This window comes from Crotalus tigris, unplaced genomic scaffold (assembly GCF_016545835.1).
Source record: "Crotalus tigris isolate CLP2741 ecotype Arizona unplaced genomic scaffold, ASM1654583v1 scf7180000020104.566533, whole genome shotgun sequence".
Taxonomy (NCBI): domain Eukaryota; kingdom Metazoa; phylum Chordata; class Lepidosauria; order Squamata; family Viperidae; genus Crotalus; species Crotalus tigris.
The window spans coordinates 56,860-72,310 of record NW_024097859.1 but is presented as its reverse complement, the minus strand read 5'-3'; the positions used below and the strand labels follow the sequence as shown (position 1 = coordinate 72,310).

Sequence of the window (15,451 nt, the reverse complement as noted above, 5' to 3'; positions counted from 1 at the left end):
AGTGGGTCATAGGGGGCAATGAGCTCAGCAGTTTGGTATTTGAGAAAAATAGCTCAGACCCCTCTTGCCCTTCCCAGGCGGCTGGCATTGGCACAAGGAGCCCCCCCCTCCAGAGCCAGGCTGCCCTTTTACTGGCTGGCAGTTGGGTGGGTGGGGGTCTCTCTTAGGACATCATTCAGCTTCCTTCTTTTAAAGGCAGCGTTTGCAAACCCAGCTTCCTTTTTTCTTGGCATCTCCTGCCTGCTCTGATGCCCAGATGGTGCTGCCCCCGCCTCTTTCTCCACTGGTGTGGGGGGGGGCTGAATGACCTGGCTTTGCTTATCCTCCTTCCTCACTCCCCAGCCAGTTTCTGTTCCTGAATGGGGGTCCAAATCCCTCTGCAGAGGGGAGAGGGGCCACTGCAGCTGCCTTGGGGGAGTCTGTGCTGGTCTGTCTGCTGGGCATGGCTGACCAGAGGCTGTGCCCCAAAAGCCGTTTCCCCCCCCCTTTCTGGGCATGAGGCCAGCCCTCCGTTGCTTTGGCTCTGCTGGATTTTGCAACTGGCACAAATGCTAAAAGTGTCTTTTATTTTCAACGGAGAAAGGAAGAGTCCTTAAGGTGGCAGCTTAATAAAAATGAGATTTATTCCCTCTTTCTCCCACTTTCTGCTCGCTACCAACTTAGAACAATTGTAGGCTATATTCCAGCCCACATGGGGATATACCCCCTTTCCCATCTCCAGGTGGGGCAGATAAGCTTCCACCCCTTCTGCATCTGCTATTTTCTTATATATTGCTGGATTTGTAAACAACTGCTTGTAAGCGTTGAGCAGAGGAAAACAGGTGGGGAAAGAGGGCCTTTATGACTGGTGGACTTCAACTCCCAGAATTCCTGAGCCAGCATTTAGGCTCAGCACAGGCTGGCTCAGGAATTCTGGGAGTTGAAGTCCACCAGTCATAAAGGGGGCCATAGTTCCCCACCTCTGGCCTGAAAGATGTGGCCCCAGGGTCAAAAGTCAAGATGGTGGCTGTGACCCTGTGGTCAAGACTCCGCCTATTTTGGGGTGCAAGTCCAGCTTCCTGGCCAGACCAGGCCCTCTGCTTAAGCCCTGGCGTCCTTTTCCTTAGGCACCGTGGAGTCCCAGCGATCTCGTGCTCGTCTGTCTTCTGGCAGGGGTCACACGATCCTCTTTTGTGACCTGGCCGGATTTATTAACTTAAGAACAGCGGTAGTTCACTTAAGGACGGTGACAAGAAAGGTCGTAAAACAGGGCAAAACTCACTTAAGTGCTGTCTTGCTAAGCCACAGAAATTTGGGGCTGAGTGGAGAGGGTTAGTTGACCACCAGTCCTTCAGTCAAGACGCACTGCAGCCCTGTCCACCAATAAAACCATATAAATGGCTTATCAATAAAACTGAATATAATTCTGTGGGAAGGGATGGCAGCCCTCCCACCCCCCGTGCGCGCCACCCAGAAGGAAGGCTCAGTGACTCCTCACGCGCATACACACACACACAAACACACACACAAAAGCTGCAAGACCTCCAACTGGAGAGGGAGCCGCAGTTCCGTCCCACCACAAGCCCCCCCCCCGGAGCCCCCTCTGCTGCCTGGCCAGGAGGAAGAGGGGTCGGCTTCGGACTTTGCAGCCTCGGCCCTGAGCCCGCCAACCGCGGGTTAGGGTCCAGCACGAAGGAAAGGCGGGTCGTATAAAGAAGGAAGCGACTTTAGAGATCATCTAGCCCACCCCTTGTCCAGGGCAGGAATGCCTCCGTAGTTTCCCCACCGGGTGGCGCCCGTTCTAACCCCTCTTTCAACCTCCCCGTGCAGGGGGATCCGCCCCCTCCCCACTGCCAGTTCCCCCCCTCCTTCTGCCCGGACCCTCCAGACCAGCCCTCCGGCTACAGCTCCCGGAGCGACCCCTAGACTCCACAGCCAGAGCAAGGGGGAGGGGGCGGGCTGGGCAGTCCCAGCCCAAGCGGGGCCTGGGGAAAGGAGGGAGGCGAGGCACTCTTCACGTGCTCAGAGTACCCTCTTCTGAGCCCGTCTAGGGGCGACTCGGGGGGGCTGCACCGCTGCAGCCCCTGAGCGGGCTGGGAGCCGCAGGGCGCCGGGAAGGCGGAGGGAGGGGGGTCGTCTGTGATGGCCCCAGGCCCGGAGCGGCAGGGCGGGCCACCGCCGCCTTCCCGGAGGGAGGGGCCGGGGGAGCCGCCTGGCCCCGCCCCTCCCGGCCTCCCGCCTCCCTCGGTCACGTAGCTCTGCGGCACCGGCGCCGCCTTTACAGCCGCGCGCCAGAGCCGGCGCCGCACAAGCCGCGGAGGCAGCCCCGACGGCGGACGACGACAGCAGCCTCGCTCCACCGGTAAGGCGCCCGCGGACCGCCCGCCCGGCCAGGCTCCTCCGGCAGGCCGGCCTCTAACCGGAGCGCTCCCGGGGCCGGACCTTCCCTGCCGCCCCCTCGAGGGTCCGTCGCCCCGCGCCTGGCCGGCTGAGCGCGGCCGCCTCGCCTCCGGCCGTCGGGGATGGGAGCCCGGCGTCCCCGGGAGCGCCGGACGCAGGGCGGCCTCCTGCCCGGAGGGGGCTTGCGGGGCGGGCGCGGCCAGGGCAGCTGCCGTGTTTGGTGTCTCCCGACCGGGACCTTTGCAGGGAGGGTCCTCCTACGCGGGTGCTTCGCTTCTGCCCGGGGCGCCAGGCCTGCGGGCTCCCGGCTGAGAGCCCCCGAGCTTCTGCCCGGGGCGCCAGGCCTGCGGGCTCCCGGCTGAGAGCCCCCGAGCTCAGGGCTGGGCCGGTTGTGCTGGGGGGGGGGAGGACAAGTATCCTTAAAGGCGCTCCTGCTTCCCCCCCCCCCATGTATGAATTCCAAAGTGCCTTGCTTCGGTGCATCTGCGCATCGGAGGAAGAAGAGGTGGGGAAGGCAGAACCAGCCCGGAGTGGGAGGGTCCTGGTGCCCCCTGAGCTGGGTGGTTTTCTTGCAGCCGTTTCCGGACCCAAACTTGGCATCAGTGCAAGGAGGCAGTGGGGTGTGTGGAGGAGGAGGAGGAGGAGGAGGAGGAGGAGAATTGTGGGGTCCTCGCTGCGCTCTGAGCTTGGTTGTTTTTCTCCAGACGTTTCATGACCCAACTAGGTAACATCATCAGTGCTAGAAGGGAGGAGGAGTAGGACTGGGGGGTCCTTGAGGGTTTCTGAGCTGGGTGGTTTTCTTGTAGACGTTTCCAGACCCAAACTAAGTAACGGCATCAGTGCAAGGAGGCAGTGGAGTGTGTGGAGGAGGAGGAGGAGGAGGAGAATTGTGGGGTCCTCGCTGCACTCTGAGCTTGGTTGTTTTTCTCCAGACGTTTCATGACCCAACTAGGTAACATCATCAGTGCTAGAAGGGAGGAGGAGGTGGAGGACTGTGGGGTCCTTAGTGATGTTTTATGACTCCACTAGGGAACGTCATCAGTGGTGGAAGGGGGGGAGGAGGAGGAAGAGGAGGAGGAGGAGGAGGAGGAGGAGGAGGAGGAGGAGGAGGAAGACAACCATGGGGTCCTTGAGGCTCACTGAGCTTGGCTGATTTCTGGCAGACGTTTCGTGACCCAAACTAAGCAACATCGTCATTACTAGTAACCTAGTTTTCCAAATTACTGAGCTGAGTCATGAACCGTCTGCCAGAAAACAACCAGACAGGACCAATATTCCCTGCTACGAGCATCCCCCTTTATTGGGAGATCGTGGTGTCTTGGCAGCTCTCCAGGGTCTGGGATGGTGCAAAGGGGAGGGGGGGGCTCCTTCCATCCTGAGGCTGGTGACCTGGTTTGAGGGCGGAAGCAGCAGTTAAGTCCTTCGAATAGAGGAAGCCGACGTGCCTGTGGCCACGTCCTTTAGACGAAGAGGCGGGGACAAGGACAGTCAGTATGTGGCTGCTCTGGCTGGGGGGGGAGAAGGGGGGGTCAGGTGCCAAATCAATCAAGGAAAACGCCTATCTGGGCTGCTGCTGGCTTTTGCCTCCATCGATCAATCCCAGCAATGCTTGCTGGTGGCGGGAGGGAGGTGACTGCAGTCCAGAGAGCGTTGCTTGGCCTTGAGAACGTCTGGGCACGTTCTCTAAAAAGTGAGGCAGACATGATTAAATGGAACAGAATAACAGAGTTGGAAGGTACCTTGTAGGTCATCTAGTCCAGCCCCCACGCCCAAGCAGGAGACCCCTACACCATTTCTGACAGATGGCAGTCGAAAGCTTCTAGGGATGAGACTCCCACAACTGACGTGGTGGCGCTGACTTTCTGTGCCCAGCCAGCTGTGTCCAGATATTCAAAGAGGCCTCTGAGGCTGGAACGCAGCTCCCTTCGACGGCCCGGCCATGGGGAGGGTGACAGTCCAACCAATTTGGAGAATTCCCCAGCTTGTGCTACTTTTGCAATTCTAGGCTCATGCTGCTTTCTTTCTCTTGTAAAAATGTAAGGACAGGTAAGCGGGGATCGATCAATCACCAATCAATTAGAATAGAACTGGAAGGGACCTTGGAGGTCTTCTAGTCCAGCCCCCTGCTCAAGCAGGAGAGCCTAAACCAGGGGTTGGCAACCTTGGCTCTTTTATGATTCGTGGACTTCAACTCCCAGAATTCCTGAGCCAGCCATGCTGAGGGGAAAGGGAGAGGTTCCAAGCTGAGCCAGGCTGGCTCAGGAATTCTGGGAGTTGAAGTCCACGAGTCATGAAAGGGGCCATAGTTCCCCCATGCTGGCTCAGGAATTCTGGGAGTTGAAGTCCACGACTCATGAAAGGGGCCATAGTTCCCCCATGCTGGCTCAGGAATTCTGGGAGTTGAAGTCCACGACTCATGAAAGGGGCCATAGTTCTCCCATGCTGGCTCAGGAATTCTGGGAGTTGAAGTCCACGAGTCATGAAAGGGGCCATAGTTCCCTCATGCTGGCTCAGGAATTCTGGGAGTTGAAGTCCACGAGTCATGAAAGGGGCCATAGTTCCCCCATACTGGCTCGGGAATTCTGGGAGTTGAAGTCCACCAGTCATCAAGGGCCATAGTTCCCCCATGCTGGCTGAGGAATTCTGGGAGTTGAAGTCCACCAGTCATAAAAGAGCCAAGGTTGCCTACCCCTGCGCCTAAACCATTTCAGACAAGTGGCTGTCCAGTCTCTTCTTAAAAACCTCCAGTGATGGAGCACCCACGACTTCTGGACGCAACTTCTGTTCTGCTGGTTAATTGTTCTAACCCTCATGAACTTTCTCCTTAATTCCTTGATAAGTTTCCATCCGTTGTTTCTTGTCCTGCCTTCTGGTGCTTTGGAAAAATAAGTTGATCCCTCCTTCTTTGTGGCAGCCTGTCAAAGCCCCTCCATTAGGGCAGGGGTCTTCAACCTTGGCAACTGAAAGACTTGGAGACTTCAACTCCTAGAATCTGGAGTTTGGAGAGCCCTGAATTAGAGGGTAAAACCTTTTACACCTAGCTGGTTTAAAAAGACAAAACGAAACAGCCGTTGCAGCAAAGAAGAATGACAATCTAGCATCAGCGGCTGCAGCCTGACTCAGCAGCCCTGGAAAATGGAAGTGGCATTTTGTGTGCCCAGCTCTAGTGGCCGGCTTTGCCCCAGAGAAGAGGCCTTCCAGGGAAGCAGCTTTAGCAAAGAGGGATGGAGCTAATCCTGCTGAATCGTAATTAACAGTAGCCTGGCCTTAACGGGGGGGAGGGGTCAGCAGCAGGGCTGCCATCTGTCTGGCTGGGCCACGAGGCTGGGCACATGTCTGCCCGAAATAGGCCACCTTCCTCCATTGATGCCACTGATGTGCTGCAAAGGCCGGGTTGGCAGGAGGGCAGAACGAGCCTTTGGCAAAGAGGCAGATTGTGGCCCCGATGCCATGACGATGGAGGCCGTTCCGACTGATGCTCCAGAATGATAATTTTCTCTCTTCTAAGGCGTCTGGGGGGCGGGGGGGGGGAATGCAGCAGTTGTGACTCTGAGCAGGTGGAGAGTGCCATTTTTTTACTTGACCTTCACCTGCATTAACAGAGGGAGAGAATCAAGATCAGGTGAAGTGTTAATACCGCTTTACAAGGCCTTGGTAAGGCCACACTTGGAATACGGCATCCAGTTTTGGTCATCGTGATGTAAAAAAGATGCTGAGACTCTAGAAAGAGTGCAGAGAAGAGCAATGAAGATGATCAGGGGACTGGAGGCTAAAACATATAAGGAACGGTTGCTGGAATTGGGTATGTCTTGTTTAACGAAGAGAAGGATGAGGGGGAACTTGATAGCAGTGTTCCAGTATCTCAGGGGCTGCCCCAAAGAAGAGGGAGTCAAGCTATTCTCCAAGGCGCCTGAAGGCAGAACAAGAAGCAACAGATGGAAACTAACCAAGGAGAGAAGCAACCCGGAACTAAGGAAAAACTTCCTGACAGTGAGAACAATTAACCAGTGGAACCACCTGCCTCCAGAAGCGGTGAATGCTCCAACACTGGAAGTTCTTAAGAAGAGACTGGACAGCCCTTTGTCCTAAATGGTCTAGGGTTTCCTGCCTGAGCAGGGGGTTGGACTAGATGACCTCCAAGGTCCCTTCCAACATTATTATTATTATTATTATCGATCATCGCACAGTCAGCCAGATGTTCAGACTGGATTTGGCATTTTGTCTACCTATCGAGTCCTTACCCAGGACCTGGGATAGGCAGATGTGGATGTTTGATGGTATTACAGGTATCGTCGCAGGATGGAAGCAGTTCCTAGTAAGGCCGCCTTTTGCAATTGACTAATAGCGAATTTGTCAATGCCAATGGTGTTCAAGTGTGCTCCAGTTGTTTTGGGATTGCACCCAAGGAGCCTATTACTATTGGTACTACCCTTGCTTGCTTTTGCCACAGTCTTTCTATTTCTATTTGTAGGTCTTTGTAGTTTGTGATCTTCTCCAGTTCTTTCTCGTCTATTCTGCTGTCTCCAGGCACTGCCACGTCCACTATCCAGACTTTTTTGTCTTTCTTATCGACAATTGTTAAGTCTGGGGTGTTATGTTGCAGGTGCTTGTCTGTTTGAATTCTGAAGTCCCAGAGCAGTTTAATTTTATCATTTTCTATGACTTTCTCTATTTTATGATCCCACCAGTTTTTGCTTACAGGCAAATGATATTTCTTGCAGATCTTCCAATGCACCATTGTTGCTACTTTGTCATGCCTCTGCTTGTAGTCAGTCTGTGCAATCTTCTTGCAACAGCTTACCAGGTAGCCCACTGTTTCTTCAGCTTCTTTGCATTGGTGGCACTTACTGTCTGTTGCTGTCTTCTCAATTTTGACTTTATATGCATTTGTCCTTAAGGCTTGGTCTTGTGCAGCCAGAATTAGTCCCTCAGTCTCTTTCTTCAATTTTCCTGCTGTTAGCCATTGCCAGGTCTTGTTATTATCTGCTTTCAAGACCTGGCAATGACTAAGAGCAGGATTATTGCCAGGTCTTGAAAGCATATATTATTATTATTATTATCGATCATCGCACAGTCAGCCAGATGTTCAGACTAGATTTGGCATTTTGTCTACCTATCGAGTCCTTACCCAGGACCTGGGATAGGCAGATCTGGATGTTTGATGGTATTACAGATATCGTCGCAGGATGGAAGCAGTTCCTAGTAAGGCTGCCTTTTGCAATTGACTAATAGTGAATCTGTCAATGCCGATGATGGTGTCCAAGTGGTGCTCCAGTTGTTTTGGGATTGCACCCAATGAGCCTATGACTATTGGTACTACCCTTGCTTGCTTTTGCCACAGTATTATTATTATTATTATTATTATTATTATTTTGCTCAATTAAAGATTCTTTAAGGTAAACAATGCCTCAAAGTTCTTCGAAGAGTTTCACCTTGCTAATTTACACAGGTGCCTTTGTGCATGCCTACACAATTTCACAGCCTCCCAGTTTCTCAGGTGGCCCCTCGGGAAGGTTAATTACCCCCTCCCCACAATAGAGGGACAAAGCATAAAAAAAAATAACGATCTTGTGCTAGCATTGTGGCCGGATGAAGGTTTAGGGAAAGGACATTTGTAACGTCTGAATGTGCAGCTTTCCGCCCTCCCCCCAAACAAGGGAGTTAAAAATTCAAGCAGGGGAAAAGGGGAGGGGGGAACGGGGTCTCGTATATATGGAATTTGTGCAGCCCGCCCAGCTGGCCTCCTTCCATTTGTGGCGTGTTTTTGTTTGCCAATGCAGAATCTAAGTTTGTAACTCGGCCAGTGGATTTAGATCAGGGGTCTTCAAACTTGGCCCTTTTATGACTTGTGGACTTCAACTCCCAGAATTCCTCAGCCAGCGTTGCTGGCTGAGGAATTCTGGGAGCTGAAGTCCACAAGTCATAAAAGGGCCAAGTTTGAAGACCCCTGATTGAGATCAAGCATGGGCAAGGATGCCCCTTTGACGTCCTGTGGACTTCAACTCCCAGAATTCCTCAGCCAGCCACGCTGGTTGAGGAATTCTGGGAGTTGAAGTCCACAAGTCATAAAAAGGCCATTCTGGGAGTTGAAGTCCACAGGCCGCCCAAGGCCCATCCTTGCCCATCCCTAGACAATAAAGACACGATAGCCCTGGCCATTGTTGAGTGACACGTTTGGATGCCCTTCCAGAGACACCCATCACGATGACCCACCAATACCCCCCGCTGACTGCCGAGCAGAAGAAGGCGCTTTCGGACATTGCCCAGCGGATCGTGGCCCCGGGCAAGGGCATCCTGGCCGCCGATGAGTCTGTAGGTGGGTCTGCCGGAGGGGGAGGGGGAGGGGGGGCTGAGCAGCCTGGCATTTGGGGAGTGGGTCTGGAGGCCCCTCCTCTGGGGGGGGGCTGCCTTCCCAGCAGGCAAGGGAGGGGACCTCCTGGGTAAAGCCGGGGTTGAAAATCCTTTCTCCTGCAGGGGTCCCACTTTTCAAAGACCCCTTTGGATTCCTCTCCTGGGGGCACCAAGGACCCCTCCCCATTATGGAAAAGGGAGGGATTGCTGGGGGGGGGGGGCGGGAAGCCCCTGTAATTAGGATTTCTCATTTTCAGTCCTGTGGCTCCTGATTTCCATCCTGAAAAACCTCTGTCTGTCCGGAGACTGAGAGACACGTAGTCCTCAACTTACAACAGTTCATTTAGTGACCCTTTAACGTGCCACTGCACTGAAAAAAAATGATTAAAACTTAAGCAATTACGACGAACACAATCCTTGCAGCGTCCCCACGGTCATGTGATCAAAATTCGGATGCTTGGCAACTGACTCAAGAGTTACGACGGTCGCAGCGTCCGGTGTGCATGTGTGTGTCATGTGATCCCCTTTTGTGTGACCTTCTGACCGGCAGAGTCCGTGGTAGGAAGCCGGCTCACTTAACGACTTGACAGCTGCAGTGACTGGCTTAACAGCGGTGGCAGGAAAGGCCGTAAAATGGGGCGAAATTGAGTTGAACAAATGTTTCTCTTAGCAACAGAAACGCTGGGCAAGACGGGTCAGAAGTGGAGGATTGCCTGGAGTTGGGGGCTGAAGGGACGGAGGGTCCAGGCTGTGACATGCAGGGGGGGTTCCCCAACTCAGGGTGGCTTTTTGGGGTCCCCTGCAGGCAGCATGGCCAAGCGGCTGAACCAGATCGGGGTGGAGAACACGGAGGAGAACCGGCGTCTCTACCGCCAGATCCTCTTCAGCGCCGACAGCCGGGTCAAGACGTGCATCGGGGGGGTCATCTTCTTCCACGAGACCCTCTACCAGAAGGCCGACGACGGCACCCCCTTCGTGGACATGGTCCGGGACAAGGGCCTCGTGGTGGGCATTAAGGTGATTGCCGAGCCCCCCCCCCATCCTGGCTCCTGAAAAGATGGGGAGCCTCCCCCCCTCCTGCTTCGCCTTGCCTGAAGACCCTGCCCAGAGTTGGGCGCAGGAGTGCCTAACGAGGGACGTCAGCGGTTCGGAGTTCGGATCCTGAAGACAGGGGTTGGGGATGGCTGGGAAGCACCTTCTACACCCCCTATAGGCAGCTGAAGGGGCCTTGGGGAGCTTCTAATCCATCTGATTTCTACAGGGAATCAGAAGCCCCCCCTGAGCTTGGCCGGCCAGCTGTGGAATTAGCATCCAGCTGCTCCTCTTCAGCCCAGGAGGGGAGGGGGGAAGCCCACCCGGGTTGTCCAATCAGACAGAAAGGCCACCGGTCCGGATGAGAAGAGCTGAGGAGTCCTCGGTGCTCTCTGAGGGGGGTGGGGGTCTTGCAGACGTTTCATGACCCGACTAGGAAACGTCATCAGTGCTGGAAGAAAATGGGGCTCACTCCCTTGTCTATATAGAGCAGTTTCCCCCTGCATAAAAGGGAGAGAACCCCTCCCTCACACTGATGACGTTCCCTAGTTGGGTTATGAAACGTCTGCACGGTAACCAGCCAGAGGGCACAAAAGACCCCACAGTGCCCCTCCTCTTCCTCCTCCCTGCAAATCCCCCTTCCTTCTAGCACTGATGATGTTCCCTAGTTGGGTCATGAAACGTCTGCAAGAAAACCACCCAGCTCAGAGAGCACCAAGGACCCCACAGCTGTCTTCCTCCTCCTCCTCCTCCTCCTCCTCCTCCTCCTCCTGCAAGGAAACCCCCCAGCTCAGAGACCACCGGGGACTCCTCATTTCAACCCTGAGCTACAAAGATTCTCCTTTATCAGGGAAGAAACCTCCCCCCCCCCCCGCTCGTCTTCCTGAGCGATCTTGCAAAATTGCCCTTTGGGTGTTGCAGGCTGAGCCCCTTCCCTTCAGAGTGGAGTCAGGGCTCTGCCCCCCCCCCCTTGCAGGAGGAGCCCACCTGCCTCCCCCCCAGCATCAGCCTGTAATCCTCCCCGTGGGGATCCTGGGGGGACTGCAGCCCTAACCGGCCTCTGCTTCCTTCCCAGGTGGACAAAGGGGTGGTGCCCCTGGCCGGCACGGATGGAGAAACCACCACCCAAGGTAGGGGCAGAGGCAGGGAGCTAATTGGGCAGGTGGGTGGATTCTGTGGGGGGTCAGATCAGGCCTTGGTGTGGCGTAAGGTGTATGTGGTGTGCTGCAGCGTTGCCATGCATTCTGTTTCCTTCCTCCCTTTTTTTTCCTTCCTTCCTCTCTCCCTTCCTTCCTTCCTTCCTCTTAAACACCTTGCTTCCTTCCTCCCTCCCTTCTTTTTTCTTCCTGCCTGCCTTCCCCTTCGCTACCTTCCTTTCTTCCTCCCTCCCTCTCTTTTTCCTTCCTTCCTTCCTTCCTTCTTTCTTTCTTTCTTTCTTTCCTCCCTCTCCCTTTTTTCTTCCTCCTTCCCTCCCTCTTCGCCATCTTCCTTCTTGCCTTCCTGCTTTCCTCTTCGCTACCTTCTTTCCTCCCTCTCTCCCTTCTTCCTTCCTTCCTCTCTCCCTTCTTCCTTCCCCCCTCTCTCCCTTTTTCCTTCCTTTCTTCCTTTCTTCCTTCCTCCCTCCCTCCCTCCCTCCCTTTTTCCTTCCTTCCTTCCTTTCCTTCCTCCCTCTCTCCCTTTTTCCTTCCTTCCTCCCTCCCTCTCTCCCTTCTTCCTTCCTTCCTCCCTCCCTTTTTCCTTCCTTTCCTTCTTCCCTCCCTTTTTCCTTCCTTCCTTTCCTTCCTCCCTCTCTCCCTTTTTCCTTCCTTCCTCCCTCCCTCTCTCCCTTCTTCCTTCCTTCCTCCCTTTTTCCTTCCTTTCCTTCCTCCCTCTCCCTTTTTCCTTCCTTCCTTCCTCCCTTCCTTCCCTTCCTTCCTCTCTCCCTTTTTCCTTCCTTCCTTTCCTTCCTCCCTCTCCCTTTTTCCTTCCTTCCTTCCTTCCTTCCTTCCTTCCTTCCTTCCTTCCTTCCTTCCTTCCTTCCTCCCTTCCTCCCTCCCCTCCCCAGGGCTGGACGGGCTGGCAGAGCGCTGTGCCCAGTACAAGAAAGACGGCGCAGACTTTGCCAAGTGGCGCTGTGTGCTGAAGATCAGCGAGAACACCCCCTCCAGCCTGGCCATCCTGGAGAACGCCAACGTGCTCGCCCGCTATGCCAGCATCTGCCAGCAGGTGAGCCGCCCGCCCGCCGGCCCCTTCGCTCTGGCTTTGGGACGGGCCTTTGGCCTCCGCAGGGGCCTCAGTGCTGGGCTTGGCTCTCCCCACAGAACGGCATTGTGCCCATCGTGGAACCGGAGATCCTGCCAGATGGGGAGCACGACCTGAAGCGGTGCCAGTACGTGACTGAGAAGGTACCGTGGCTTATGGGGGCGGGTGTAGGGCGGGGGGGGGGGGGCTGTCAGTGGGAACAAGGCAAAGAGGGCACGAAGGAGAGCAGGGGTAGCTGAGTGGGTGACTTTGAGCCTGTCGTCCTCTGCCCCAGCCATCTTGGAGGGGGGTGGTTTGGGGGGGGATAAACGGAAGGGAGGCACCTTCCATGATGTTGCTCTGAGTTCTGAGAACGTGGATTTAGCCAATGGGCAGTTCTGTAAAGCAGAGAGTAAAATGCCAACAAGGCTGAACCCTTCGGTCATTTATTGCACAGAAGCTGGATTAAAAATCGGGCTTCACTGGAAGCATTTTGGTGACACTCCCTTTAATTAGCTGGGGGGGGGCTTTGGTGGGCCTTGTTCCCTTTGAGGGGCTTGACCAGCCTGGCTCTGGCCCTCTGCCCAGGTCCTGGCTGCCGTCTACAAGGCCCTGAGTGACCACCACATCTACCTGGAAGGGACCCTCCTGAAGCCCAACATGGTGACCCCCGGCCACGCCTGCCCCACCAAGTACAATCCCGAAGAGATCGCCATGGCCACCGTCACTGCCCTGCGCCGGACCGTCCCGCCTGCCGTGCCAGGTAAGGTCACCACCAGGTAACCTCCCACCCCTGCACCCGTCCCAAGAAAGCCGCCCATCTTAGGCGCTTCCCCTTGAGGATCGGGCCCAGGCTAGGAGGCACCAGAGAAACCAGAACTGGCTCCAAGTTCAGGCAGTCCTCATCTTACAATACTTCCTTTAGTGACCATTTAACAACGGACTGACGGCCGTTTTCACTCTTAACGACCATTGCAGCGGTCACGTGACCACAATTCAGAGCGCTTGGCCACTGACTCGTATTTATGACAGTTGCAACGTCCCGGGATTCAGGTTGATCGATCCCCCTTTTTTTGCCGCCTTCTGACTTAACAACGGCAGCGACTCGCATAACGACGGCCGTAAAACGGGGCAAAACTCACTTAATAACTGTTTGGGGCTCTCTTGTGGTGGTACAGCGAGGACTAGCTGTATTATAAGCCCAGGATGATTTTACGACAGGGCTTCTTGTTTGAGTCCCTGGAACTCGCTGCCACAGGATGGATTGACAGCTGCCAAGTCCGATGCCTCGAAGGGGCCAAGAGAAATCCAGGCAGGCTGAGGGCCTCGTGGCTCACCAGATGCTGGCCAGATCCAGCTGGACACTTTGAATCCCCAGCAAAGGCTGGCCAGGTCCAGAGATGCTGCTGGACCAATGGAGTCGCCAACCTTAGCCTCTGGAAGACTTGTGGACTTCAATTCTCAGAATTCCCCAGCCAGCACAGTTGGCTGGGGAATTCTGGGAGTTGAAGTCCACAAGTCTTCCAGGGGGCAAGGTTGGAGACCCCTGCAGTCCAAAGTCTGGAAGTTGCAGCTCTTCTCTCGGCCCCTGTAGGAATCACCTTCCTGTCCGGCGGGCAGAGCGAGGAGGAGGCCTCCCTCAACCTCAACGCCATCAACAACTGCCCGCTGCCCCGGCCGTGGGCCCTGACCTTCTCCTACGGCCGGGCACTGCAAGCCTCCGCGCTCAATGCCTGGCGGGGCCAGCGGGAGAACGAGGAACTGGCCACGGAGGAGTTCCTCAAGCGAGCGGAGGTGAGTGACCTGGGAGGGATGCCCCCCACTGCCCAGGAAGGGGGGGCTTCCTAATTGGGGTCCCTGGCTCTTTCTGGGGTGCAGAGCTGGTTGCCCTTTGCAAAAGGCTGGCCCTTGTGGGGAGGGCCCCCAAGGGAAGGCGTGGCCCCCTCCCCAGTAGCCCTCTCTGTCTTGCAGGTCAACGGTCAAGCAGCTCTCGGCAAGTACGAAGGCAGCGATGACGGCTCCGGGGCGGCTGGACAATCACTCTATGTGGCCGACCACGCCTACTAGCCCGGGCTGAGGTCTCGGGGTCCCTGGCACCCCCACTGCTTTCCATCCCGGCCCCCCTCCCCGTTACTCCCGGCTTTTTCTAGCGTAGCAGCAAAGAAGGCAGAGGAGGGTCCGATGCTGGGCTGGGGGGGGGGGGAATGTGAGCCTGCAAGTGAAGGGAGACTGGAGGAGAGCCCAGGCCTCCCTCACAGGGTGTATGTGAGCAGGAAAGGCCCAGCAAGGATCCAAAGTTGATTGAGGCCTCCAAAATTGGCCCCTTTTAAGACACGTGGACTTCAGCTCCCGGGGTTCTGTCCTCAAAGCTTTGCGGACTTCAACTCCCAGAATTCTCTAGTCCACTTTAAGACCCGTGGACCTCTGGGAGTCGAAGTCCACAAGCCTTAAAGTTGTCCAGCTGGAGACCCCTGCGTCGGGAAAGGTTTTGTGTCATTGCACAGAGGACGTGGGGGGGCCAATCCATTGCAGGGGTCTCCTCCACAGAGGAATGAGGTTGGAGGGGGGGGGGTCCAGGAGATTTGGGGTCATTGCTGTGGTCATATCTACCCCACCCACCCCCCCTCGCCCTCCCTCCGACTCGCCTGCCTTCCGTTTCTTTGAGGACCAATAACCAGCCTGTTTGGCTCCGCACTGTGAACTGTGGCTTTGTGATGCAGCCTTTCTCCCCCGCAACAGCCCGGTCGGGGGGAGGGAGGGGGGAGCGCATGGCTGCCCGACACTGCCCGTGTGTGTGCTCTCGACACCCGATGTACCAGTAGCCCCCCCAACTAATAAACCAGTAGAGGTTCTGTCACAGTTTTGCCTCTGGGTTTTCGTTCTCCTGCCGCAAAATGTCCAAACGGCTCAGCTCCAGCCAGGGAAAATGGGGCAACCAGTGCACAGGGTGGGGTGACCGGGCATGGGGGTGCTGGGGCGTGGAGGACCCTCCCAGCAGCTGGGGGGATGAAGAGTCAGTTTGAGGGGGTCCCCGGGGCTCCTGTTCTCCCAATCCAGTGCTTCTTCACATTGGCACATTTCAACTCCCAGAATTCCCCAGCCAGCCTTTGTGTGTCTGTCTGTCTGTCTGTCTGTCTATCTATCTATCTATCTATCTATCTATCTATCTATCTATCTATCTATCTATTCATCCTCTATCTCAGGGGTAGGCAACCTTGGGTCTTTTATGACTCGTGGACCTCAACTCCCAGAATTCCTGAGCAACAAAGATGATCAGGGGACTGGAGGCAAAAACACACAAGGAACGGTTGCTGGAATTGGGAAGGTCTGGTTTAATGAAGAGAAGGACGAGGGGGGACATGATAGCAGTGTTCCAATATCTCAGGGGCTGCCCCAAAGAAGAGGGAGTCAAGCTCTTCTCCAAGGGGTCTGAAGGCAGGACAAGAAGCAATGGATGGAAACTAACCAA

General features: G+C 55.6%; 1 protein-coding gene across 1 annotated transcript; it reads left to right on the top strand.

Moving 5' to 3' along the window:
- The first annotated feature begins 2,187 nt into the window (after window positions 1–2,187).
- ALDOC (aldolase, fructose-bisphosphate C) lies at window positions 2,188–14,841 on the top strand. Its single transcript, XM_039365546.1, has 9 exons — window positions 2,188–2,341; window positions 8,570–8,695; window positions 9,536–9,747; window positions 10,838–10,892; window positions 11,807–11,967; window positions 12,063–12,146; window positions 12,571–12,745; window positions 13,577–13,776; window positions 13,954–14,841. Exons 2-9 carry the CDS (start codon window positions 8,584–8,586, stop codon window positions 14,047–14,049), a joined length of 1,095 nt encoding a protein of 364 aa, XP_039221480.1. The 5' UTR covers window positions 2,188–2,341; window positions 8,570–8,583; the 3' UTR covers window positions 14,050–14,841.
- Window positions 14,842–15,451: the final 610 nt, after the last annotated feature.

Excerpts from the sequence above, each read along its gene's own strand:
- ALDOC (XM_039365546.1), top strand. The coding sequence starts at position 8,584 with ATGACCCACCAATACCCCCCGCTGACTGCCGAGCAGAAGAAGGCGCTT. Across the intron at positions 11,968-12,062 it reads ATGCCAGCATCTGCCAGCAG|AACGGCATTGTGCCCATCGT; the intron begins GTGAGCCGCCCG and ends CTCTCCCCACAG. Across the intron at positions 12,147-12,570 it reads GCCAGTACGTGACTGAGAAG|GTCCTGGCTGCCGTCTACAA; the intron begins GTACCGTGGCTT and ends CCCTCTGCCCAG.